The following is a 12,589-nucleotide window of genomic DNA, read 5'->3' as shown; positions in this document are numbered from 1 at the left end:
CCTTTTGGTACCCTTTCTTGTGTTTGGGACCCTTTCGAAAGGGTCCTGAAAAAGTGGTACAGTACGGTTTGGTTCGGTACGCCTTTTGACAGTGGAAACGGCCATAAAAGCGTACCAAACCGAACCGTACCACTCAGTGGAAACGGGCCATAAATGAAGCTGTCTCTTTGTTTTTGTTTTGTTTTTTTGCAAATGAAAAGTAAAGCCTGGTAAACCACAGTAATTATAGATGGCTATGGTATAATGTTTAGACCCCAGAACAATAGATTAATGTTCAATGACACTCGTTAAGAGCATGCAGGGTTAACATCCTCTTTTTTCCCACTGGAGAATGAGTTGTGTGAGAATAGAACTGACACACAACAACAATCTGAGGAACGAACATACAAAAAAACAAAACCCAAAGCGTTTATGCAGGTTTAGCTTTGGGATTGTTTCAGGAGGCCAGAGGGTTTTATTCCGCATTTAAGCTGGGTTTCTTTTATCGATGCCTTGATATTCACCAGCATGCCTGGTGCCTGTTGCCTGAGTCACTGTGCAGCTGCATCCAAATTGGAAGAACCAGGCAAAACAAGAGATTTAGGGCCACGGAGGGGCACTGACAGAAAGAGAGCGTGTGTATATTTGAGAAAGGTCTAAGGAGAGCTGAGACACGGAGCAGGGATGCAGCAGTGTGGGTGTACACATGCAGCACTGCCTCTTAAAAGACTGCCAGCAACAAAGCCGAGTATGAAATGAGCTTGCACAATGACAAGTCGATGTGTCTCCCGGCTGTTCACTAGTCACTTGCATCAATTACGATGCCACTTTTTCCAAGCAAGACTCAAACGTGAATAGTATTTTTAGCGGATGTCTCATTTGGATAGCTCGCAATTATGACCCATTTTTGATACTGCTGGGCGAGCACAGCATTTGACTACAGCGTTTGCCTGTGTTCTATGGACCCGAGGTTGATTTAAAATGCTTTTTTTCTTTTTGGACTGCAGCAGCATCACACGCTCCACCCCCCACCCGCATCCAGATTGAAAAGGTCTCCACACATGGGAGACAAACAAAGGTGTCGCTGAGCACTGGGCAAAAGGTATTTCCACTGTTAATGAGCTAAAAATCTCCAGGCCCAGCCCCCGCACACGGCCCTCTTGTCTTACGCTGCTGAAGACACAGTGAGCCTGCTCTTTGTGCTCATGAGCGAGCTGCGCTGGGCCAGCAACTGAAGAATGCATCAAATAGCATTATCTCTACTGCACAAAAAAGGGGAAGACTACATTTGATGCATTGAACACTGGCACCAAGCTAACTTAAAAGAGAAAGAGAATCAAAACATCTAAATGTAAGCCTTAGCACTTTCATTATAATTGTATTATATATTAAATTTGGTAGCTTGTGACTCATTATAAAGGCCATTTTTTTTATTAGTTTTAGTTAAACCTTTTTAAGTTACAAACATATCTGTGGCATGACTAAATCATCTTTATTATTACATTAACAAAGCTGCCATGAAATTCAAATGCACAATTCCTATATGATACTTCAGTATTTATGACAAGAAGTCTGTAAAATGAAATATCTGTCATATATAGCAGATTTCTTTTCAGAAAGCTAAGGGCAACAAATGCAAAATAAAGTGAGAAATATGGCTTGAGCTATGGCTTGCATGTACATTAATTGTCACATTATTAAAGGGGTGGTTCATTATGATATCGGTCACACATTACAATAAGGTTCATTAGTTAATGTTACTTAATGCATTTACAAACATGAACAAACAATGAACAATACATTTACTACAGTATTTGTTTATGTTAGTTAACGTTAGTTAATGAAAATATAGTTGTTCATTGTGAGTTCATGTTAACTCACGGTGCATTAACTAATGTTAACAAGCATAAGTTTGGATGTTAATAATGCATTAGTAAATGTTCAATTATTATTAATAAATGCTGTACAAGTGTTGTTCATGATTAGTTCATGTTAGTAAATGCATTAACTAACGAACCTTATTGTAAAGTGTTACCATGATATCATATTTTAAATTTTAGTTGATGAGGAATGCTGCTGTGTAAACATGAACAACATCTCTAAATGTAATATCCTCAAAGTCCAATGCAAAGGGAGACTTCAAGCAGAGACTTTGAGCACCTGTGTAGCTAAGAGGAGTAGCCCGAGGCACTGTAATGTTTTAGCAGAAGCATGTAAACAACGGGAAATACTGATTGGCACCGATAACTATTTAGCTATAAATTCATATTTGTTCGTCAACGGCTGTAAACACCCATAATTTTCACCAGTGATGCAATGTCTCTATCTATGTGGCCGCTTTCCGTGAGTTCTACATCTCAAACAACAAACTTGCAAAAGATAGCCAGCAGCTTGCTCTCTGCAACTTTCACATGGTCGTCTACTGAAGCTAAGCAGGGCTGCGCCCGGTCAGTACCTGGATGGGAGACCACATGGGAAAGCTAGGTTGCTGCCGGAAGTGGTGTTAGTGAGGCCAGCATGGGGGCGCCCAACCTGCGGTCTGTGTGGCTCCTAATGCCCCAGTATAGTGATGGGGACTCTATACTGCTCAGTGAGCACCATCTTTCGGATGGTCCTGGTCCTTACCGAGATCCTGACTCTCTGTAGTCGTTAAAAATGCCATGACTAACAGCTACTGTTTACAAATCGTGTGCTTGTAGGGGTGAGCCGATCCATGAATAACAGCACATTATGTTAGCTGGCCAATCTGTGCCTCTTAAGGAAGCGCTTTTAGAGGAACTAGGAAATGTGATAGTCGTTTTCATGTTAACTGAGTAGCTGTATATAATCAAAGTAAGAAATTATGAAACAATAATGTGATTTTTTTAATGTGAATAATGTGAAGGAAGCATGAGCACACATTCCTTTGTACACACATTTGACTCTTATGAACACAACCAAACCTTAAAATGACACTGTGGACCACCCCTTTTAGTTTCTCACATTTTATTTGAATTTTAAATCAAGCATTCCAGCCTAGACTTAATAGAAATGCGTACCTCAGTGTACAATTTTACGAAACATTGTGAAAGTACATTGCTCTAGCTATGTTTTGTTACACGTTTCTGAAAACAAATCCACTAGAGGGCGCTGTCTAAATTTTTGCAAATGGGAAATATGTTATTTAAGGTCTGATTGTTTTGCGTTTCAGATATGCATCCTTCTTGTACATGTCCATGCGAAAGGAGAGATTGTAAAGGTCACCTAGTGAACCACTGTCCCAAACGCTGCTCTTAACCCAACCAGGGGTCCGTTCTTCGTACGTGGATTACTCAGTTAGCTGGATTTGGATATTGACGATTTGACACGATCCAGGATTGTTACATTCTTCAAAGCTGATCTGAGAGTTGTTGTCATGGCAACAGTTCTGCTAGGTCAAACCTGATCGGGAGCAGGTTCAAATCATATAAACAGGATTAGATCGGCTCAGTTCAAGCAAAGATAATACAGAAAGTATGTTCCGAATTCTGATATTTTCTTACAGTAGTAGTTATATACACTTGGGAAAATGGTACATATTTTTAAACTATATATATAAAGTTAAAGTCATTAATAAAATAAATAAAGTTATACATATTAATAAAACGTATGCAATCTGCACCCTCGAAATGAAAGTACAAAGACTGCCATCTGGTGGTGCAAAGAGAAAACTTATTGATATGAACTTTTTAGATCGCTTTAGTACAAATTGTGTATAATAGAAATGCACAATATGTGACTTTTTTTAAAGCAATAATACATTTATGCAGTCATAAACATGTTTTGATAGTTAATATGCCAGTGATTTGATGCTTCACAAAAGTTGCAGACGCCTTTACCAACATGAAAATGCTTTTGTAAACAACCAGTTATTCTTTACACCGATTAAAAAACGGCTACTATAATAAAGAAAATCTTTTCTAAATGTAGAACTAAATACATTGATTTGCATTGAAATGCATGATGAATACTCTTGTCTTGACAAATGAAAGTGTAAAGCCTGCAGCTCACAACAAATGTGGAAAGTTCTTGCGTGTCATATTTAACAAACCATTTACTGCTAATTTGATGTAATTTTGCTCACATGGATAATTGAATATTAATCAGATGATGTCATTACGCTGCTGTGCCGTCAGCCAATCGTTGCATTGCTGATCATGATTTCGAGGATCGATAGATCTGTCCTTCACAACACACACAGCGATCTCAGATCAGTTCATCCAGACATTCTAATATAATTCGCGAACTTGTTTGAAGAACCAAATTAGCGAGAGATCAGTTATCAAGATTAAAAGATCCAGGATCTGCCAAATAATCTTAGATCATTTAAGCGAGGTACGAAGAACGGACCCCAGTAGTGCATTCAAAAACAAACGTAAGAGGAAAAACATAGCTTATGTTAGATTTTACATTGCTTATATTGCTTTTGTGGAACTGTGCTTCACCCACAAGTACAACCCTGCACAAAATGAGCAACCAAGCACCCTGACTAGGCCAGAAAAGTTGTAGATGATGCAAATGTATTCCATTTAAAAATGACAAACACCGTTAAGATGTTTGGGGGCATTAATTTGTTGTCATGCAAAGATCTGCACCAAAAAAAAACTTTATTTATCAATAATATGTCCTGTAAATACCATTAGTGTGAAAAGAAACAAAAGTTATCATGTCATACTGCCCCATATAGCATTAATTTTACCAAGAAACTGAAATCAAATATGTTTACGTTTAATATGTTCTGTGAGCTGAAGAACTGTCTGTGTTGCAGCATTCTGTTCTAGAATTAAAAATCAATTTTTGATTTCAAACCCTACACATCGAACGCTACAAACCTGAAGAGTTAAGTTTGATCGACCACACCAGAAAATTGGATGTTGTCACATAAATTGCATTTTGTTATTGATTAGAAATGGAGCTTAACCCTGCATGACAGAAAGGCCTGAAACAGTCTATCTTTAAACTGGAAGCTGAGACAGTCCAGCAGTCTAAAAATACAAGTAATTCTGTTATAAGTAATTAACCAATGTTTCTGATATTTAATGCAATAAAAAGACACAATTAACTGAATCAAATTGAGTATCATATTAAGTGATCTAATTGTTTTTTATCCTAAGCTGTTACATGTGGTTAATAATAATTATACAGATGAATTAGAGTATGTGCCAACAGCCTGGTGACTTGTGGTATTAACTTTTCAGCACGATCAAATCTGTATTCAATTTATTGGCCCAGCATGACTTAAATTCAAGTACGACTATTTTTGTTTTCAGGAGAATACTGCAATATAATCCTTTTTCGAATACTTAATTTATGAAATCTGACTAAATATAACAAGTTCCTTTCCTGCCCTGTAAACTGTGAGGTATACAGACATTTTGAAAACTAGAACACAAACTGATAGACAAAGCAGAAGCAGCAAACTCATTGCAGGAATGTACTTAAGTTGCTCCGAAAAAACATGAGAGATAATGTCATGTCAATGAAAAACTCACCCAAATCCACTCATTTCAAGGGCAACTTTGGAAGATGCAGCCATTATTTAACAAGCTTTTTTACTGACCGACTGAATCTCATCAGGAGAACAATGTACAAGGCCATGTTGGTAGTGAGAGCAGCAAGAGCTTTCTTTTATTGGAATTAAAGAAAGAGAAGTTCAAATAACATGAATACTTTCGTCCGCTGTGTGAACTTCATGAACATTTGAAACAACACTGATCACAACAACTGTTTGCATGTGGATGAAAGCACCACAGTAAATCAAGTTTAATTAAAGCATTATTTAATAAATACATTAATAAATAAAATGTTGTACTACAAGTAGGCCTGTCACAATATCTATTTTTTTTGTACAATATATTGCAAGTTATTACGATATTATAACAATATTATTGTCATTTTAAAGGGCACCTATTTTGCCCCGTTTTCAAGATATTAGAATCTTAAAACATAATAATCTTATGTGTCTCCAGAATGTGTCTGTAAAGTTTCAGCTCAAAACACCCATCAGATTATTTATTATACCTATCAGAAGATTGTAATTTTCTGCTTTGAACACAATCTAGCTGTTTTTGTTGCCTGTGTTCAATGCTAGTTCTCCCCATCCACCTTTCCCACATGCCTGTCAGAGTGTGCCTCGGCTGCGTCAGATATGAATACATGAAGGAAGCGGATCTCTGAAAAATACTACAGTAAGAACTTTCCCAATGATTATTTAATGTATTTGTTGTGGATTTAATTCAAGCCTTTCGATGAGTCACACACAATGACAGACAGACAGACAGACAGACAGATACACACACACACACACACACACACACACACACACACACACACACACACACACACACACACACACACACACACACACACACACACACACACACACACACACACACACACACACACACACACACACACACACACACACACACACACACACACACACACTCACTCACTCACTCACTCACTCACTCATGTTTGTTTTTGCATAACAAATGTGACAGAATACAGAATACACATTAAATAAACTGCTGTATAGACATCCATAAAATGTATGTACATAATAAACCTGATTTAACATCCACAATCTGGAATTGAATCATCTTCTTTTATAATTGTACTGGTACGCAGCTGTGGTGAGACGGTAAAATTGCTGTAATTCATTACAAACATGCTCTGTTTTAAAAACGTTTTAAACTTGTGAAACTCATTCTTGATCACATTTGATGATTTATGATGATCACAGAGAGCTGAACCGATCTTTTAATCCCAGTTGCTTTGCGCACGCCCTGTCTTGTTGATATAATTATACACATTACTACGGAGACATGCTAATACGCGGCTATCAATCAATTCGATGGGCTTGGAAACTGCACTCCTACATCACGGTGTGGTGGGCCTTAAAATGAGAGGGATTTAGATCCTATGTTAACGTCAGGAAATTATATAAAAAAAAAAACAAACTAAAAAACACTGAGTTTATATCAGTCCAATATGACTGTAGACACACTATGCCTACACACAGTTCTGCCCAAACAGCTTAGAAAATAGGATTTTCATCATAAGTGCCCTTTAAGACTATTTTATGTCACTTATTATAAAATGCCAGAATGACAATATGATGTCATCACAAGCAAATGCACTCTTCCAAAAATCACATAATTTTTTATTCTTAAAAATATTTAATCGAATTATAGTCATTTTAACAATTTAATAATTAGGCACTGGACTAAGAATCTAAAAATGTAAAGCAAAAAAATGTAAAAAGTAACAGAGGCTGCGACATCTGCTACCAGATCTATTTTCAGTTGTCAGACACCCATATGAAAATATACCAAAGTAATTTATAGTCAAGTGAATACTATATTTACTGTGTTTCTTAACCATACTGACAACTTTATTAATGATAGAGATGTTTTATGTATGAATGAAATCATATATTGGATCACCAAAAATGATTGAGGTCATGTCCATGTGTTGTGCGATAAGTCGATATATTGATTATTGTGACAGGCCTAACTACAAATTAACAAATGTTGCAAAGTAGCCTTCCCTTTTGCGAATTGTAGCCTCAGTTTTCTATTATTAGCTGACAGGAGTGGCACCCGGTGTGATCTTCAGCTGCTGTAGCCCATCTGCCTCAAGGTTTGATGTGTTGTGCATTCAGAGATGCTATTCTACATACCTAGGTAGTAACGAGTGGTTATTTGAGTTATTGTTGCCTTTCTATCAGCTTAAACCAGTCTGGCCATTCTCCTCTGACCTCTGGCATCAACAAGACATGTGAGCTGGCAGAACTGCCATTCACTGGATATTTTCTCTTTTTTGGACCATTCTTTGTTAACCCTAGAGATGGTTGTGCATGAAAATCTTAGTAAATTAGCAGTTTCTGAAATACTCAAACCAGCCTGTCTGGCATCAAAAACCATGCAAACGTGACTTAAATCACCTTTCTTCCCCATTCTGATGCTCAGTTTAAATGGCAGGAGATGACCTTGACCATGTCTACATGCCTAAATGCATTGAGTTGCTGCCATGTAATTGGCTGACTAGAAATTTGTGTTAACAAGGAGTTGGACAGGTGTACCTAATAAAGTGGACGCTAAGACTATAACTAATATTTTTTCAGCAGTAACTCTGACGCCTCTGTCTTATTACGCTATAAGCAACATACATTTACATCAAAAATTAACCCAGTGGTCGAGTTACACTAATGAGACACGGCACCTATTCATAATGTCATAAGAATGTTAGTTGGATGTGCTTTCAAGTCTTGCCGGTTAAGCATTTAATTTGCACGCTGCTACACACTTTGTTCTCACAAGCATGTACAACTGAAACATGCGCGCACACACTACAAAGCGCATTAAACTTAGTCTCATTACAGGAATAGGTTATCTTTCATGTTTGATCACGCTAAAACTGTCAAAACCACACTAGATTTACTTATAAACACAGCGGGTTATGTCTAAGTGAACACTTTAGAGAAAAATGGATATGTGACGATGTGTGATGGTCTTAAAGTGACAGCAAACTAATAGACAAAACACATTGCTGCTTGTCATTAAGGGAAAATTCAAGCAGAAATTCCATCAATATTTGATCACTCTGATTATGTCCCCGATGTTTTGAAGAATGCGGGTGACAAAACAAATAAAGGTACCCAAGAAGCAGTTACTCCAGCAATTGTTGGGTAACCCACATTGGTCAAATTAACTGATGTTTAGCAAAATAAACTCATTCAGGTTGGAAAAAAAAGGGTCGCTGCACAATTTTTACAATCAAATTAAAACCTTAATTAAAGACCTTTAAAACTGAAATAAAATGTTATACTCTACCTGCACAATATTGACAAAAAAGTAAATAACAATATATTTGCTGATATTTTTGATATTAATATATTCATTATTTTTAACAGTGTTGGGGAGTAGCGTCGCTACTAGCTTAACTACATTTCTCAGTAGCGTGGCGGTATCGTCGCTACTTTCTAAATCAAATAGCTTTTCAGTAGTAAAGCTATTTTAGTTAAGTAGCGCAGTAGCGCCCACACAAGCTACATTTACCGACCGCGGAACAATAAGTGATGGCGCCGACATTCTGCTGACACAAAGCTGTGAGGCCAGTGTCTAGCCGATGACAGTTAATCCATGATGGCGAGAATGAGTATTTCTTCTTCTTCCTGTTTTACGGTGTACGACAACAAAGTTTTTGGTGCGTTACTGCCACCTCTGGTTGGTGAGATTTTTCTGGTATCAGTACTTTAGAAGAAAAATAATTATATTTATGCTTTTTTGAACAAAATTTAAGACCATATAAAAATATAATTAATACTTTTAATACCTTTTAAGGGCCTTCGTGTTCTTATACTTATCAATTTGTTAACTTTTAATACTTCTGAAGACGCCGCAGACACCCTGTATATTATATTATTTTATATTATATTATATTACATTATAGTATTTTTTTCATTTATTCATTTTCTTGTCGGCTTAGTCCCTTTTATTAATCTGGGGTGGCCACAGCGGAATGAACCGCCAACTTATCCAGCAAGTTTTTACACAGCCAATGCCCTTCCAGCCGCAACCCATCTCTGGGAAATATATTATATTATATTATATTATATTATATTATATTATATTATATTATATTATATTATATTATATTATATTATATTATATTATATTATATTATATTATATAAGCAATTCATTCATTTATTTTCTTTTTGGCTCTTTATTAATCTGGGGTCGCCACCGTGGAATGAACCGCCTACTTATCCAGAATATGTTTTACGCAGCGGATTCCCTTCCATTTGCAACCCATATCTGGAAAACATCCACACACATTCATATTATATTATATTACATTGCATTACGTTATATTATATTTTGTTACATTATAGTATGTTGTTATATTTTATTATATTATATAATATCATATTATATTATGTTGTTATATTATATTATATTTTAGTATATTATATTATGTTATGTTGTTATATTATACTATATTTTATTATAATATATTTTATTATATTATATTTTAGTATATTATATTATATTATGTAATATGTTATGTTGTTATATTATATTATTATATTATATTATATTATATTATGATATATTATATTATGTTATGTTATATTATATTATATTATATTATATTATATTATATTATATTATATTATATTATATGGTACAAATGACTGATTTTCTCAGAAAAGTGTGCTGATTTTTTCAGAAACGGGAACAGACAACTGATGCTGTACACCAGTATTGATTCTACAAGCAAAAGCTAATATATGTCAGCACCAATCAATCTATTTTGGCACTGCCCATGTATTCAGATCTCATATGAACATACTGTATATTGCGATTTCCTCAGTGTGGACAAAAATTTACCCAATATCATATCATATCATATCATATCATATCATATCATATCATATCATATCATATCATATCATATCACATCATATATCACATCACATATCATGGTAAATAATATAAGCCATTACCTGAGGGTCAAGTTGTAGTTTAAGTGTTGATTGCATTACAAATGTAAATATAAATGTTAATAGTTGTAGTTTTTGAGATTTATTGTGTTGTTCCAGCAACAGAAGAGATGAGAATTATGCATCAGTTTCATAAAAATGATTTCTGGATGTTTCACCACCTGTCACATACGTTTGGAGGTTACCTGAAGCTTACCTGATTTAGTACAATAATCTCATCTGCATCCACAATGGTGGACAGCCGGTGTGCAATAAAGACAGATGTTCTGTCCTTCACCATTTCCTTCATGGAAGTCAGGATATTCTGGAAACAAAACCAAAGATCGTGAAGTTTTGCTTCTCTGTCATGCTTACTCCTCTAAAAGAGTTTCTCAAGTTAAAGAAAAAAAAAAAAACTTTGCTGATGTATTTAAGACATTTCATTAAGAATCTGCCTGCTTCATGACAGCAACACGCCCCTGCAATAACAACAACTGATATGACTGACAGGATTTATATGACAATAAGTTACATTACACCACTGAAGAAAGTCAAAAGAGCAAACACTTCCTTGACTATAATTAGGTATAAAGCCTGAATAAAATGAAAAGCGCAGTGTAAATATCAAATGAAAAGGTTTCTTGAAACATCACTTGGGAGAAGGAATGTATTCTCTTCAGTATGTGTTTCTGTTTGAGATGCTGGTTAGAGCTGCACTGCTAAGAACCTGCTAAGGTAAATAAATAAACAGTTTAGTATTATTTTTCTGAGCTTAAATGTCTTTGTTATTGCTACTATTATTCAAAACTAAAAATGCAAAAATTACTTACTCTTAATTACAATGCTCCAAATTTCTAATAAATTGAGTGTTAGTACATCTGAATACATATATATTATATAGTATATATATATATATATTTAACTACTCACTATAAGTAGAGATTTTGTTATTTTAATAAGGGCTTTTCTTATTTGCTCAGAATATTAATGAAGTAAAAAAGTTTCCTTTGATATCATATTAGCAATGAATGATATATGAGATATATTACCCCAAAAATTTTGACCATAACAAGAATAGCCCCAAATAACAAAAATTTACAATGTCAGTAGCGAGCGTTTCCATCATTTGCCACAACAGCTATCTTTACATACAAAATTGCGGATGAACTTTATGCGCAAAACTGGATTATCGCACAAAAATCAAGCGAATTAAGCTGTTATATACACACACACACACACACACACACACACACACACACACACATATATATATACACACACATATACACATACATATGTATTACAGCATTATTAACTGTTGATAATATATGTATTATCAACTTACAGTTGAAGTCAGAATTATTGGCCCCCCTTTTAATTTTTTTTTTCTTCTTTTAATATATATATATATATATATATATATATATATATATATATATATATATATATATATATATATATATATATATATATATATATATATATATATATATTTTTTTTTTTTTTTTTTAATTGAAATTTTCCCAGGATGTCTGATAATTATTTTCTCCTTCTGGACAAAGTCCTTTTTGTTTTATTTTGGCTAGAATTAGGGATGCACCGATATGGATTTTTTGGCCGATACCGATAACCGATAATCTTCAGACTTGGAGGCTGATAGCCGATATGTATAGGCCAATATTTATAAACACTTCAAAATTATATATTTTTATACAGCAAACTTTATAAAAGATTGAACTGCTCTTATGAACTAAATAGTCTATACTCAAAGCAAAAAAGCTTTAACTTCAAAATTGCAAAGTGATTATAGACCTATATTCACGATTTCACATAAATCAGCATGCAAAAAATACATTACTTCCTTTTCTTCATAGCAAATTAACATGCAACTTGACAGCTAAATATATATAGTACGTTTAGAAAATGCGGCACAGATTCATCCTATTTGGCGTTTTAGATTCTTTTAAACATGTAGATGCTGCTTGTCAATCAGACAACGCTTCTGCGCTTGTTCTTGCTGTCAATTGCGGGAAAAATGATCGATGAATAGTTTATGATAAACTGCTAAGACTTTCACTTGACTGTAGAGGCAGAGTTGCCA

General features: G+C 34.8%; 1 protein-coding gene and 1 long non-coding RNA gene across 5 annotated transcripts in view; both read right to left on the bottom strand.

Moving 5' to 3' along the window:
• The window catches only part of LOC147840776 (uncharacterized), a 1,215,461-nt gene that overhangs the window by 665,226 nt on the left and 537,646 nt on the right, over positions 1–12,589 (bottom strand). The window lies entirely within an intron of this gene.
• Positions 1–12,589, bottom strand: part of abcb7 (ATP binding cassette subfamily B member 7) — an 86,883-nt gene that overhangs the window by 5,223 nt on the left and 69,071 nt on the right. Inside the window, 1 exon segment of one of the 3 annotated variants that reach the window (NM_001423974.2) lies at positions 10,706–10,813. In NM_001423974.2, coding sequence (NP_001410903.2) covers positions 10,706–10,813 — 108 coding nt within the window. 3 annotated transcript variants of the gene reach the window in all.

The sequence above is a fragment of the Danio rerio genome, chromosome 14 (assembly GCF_052040795.2).
Source record: "Danio rerio strain M-AB ecotype USA chromosome 14, GRCz13ab, whole genome shotgun sequence".
Classification (NCBI taxonomy): Eukaryota; Metazoa; Chordata; class Actinopteri; order Cypriniformes; family Danionidae; genus Danio; species Danio rerio.
The sequence above is the reverse complement of the archived record's forward strand: the minus strand, read 5'-3'. Positions and strand labels throughout refer to the sequence as shown.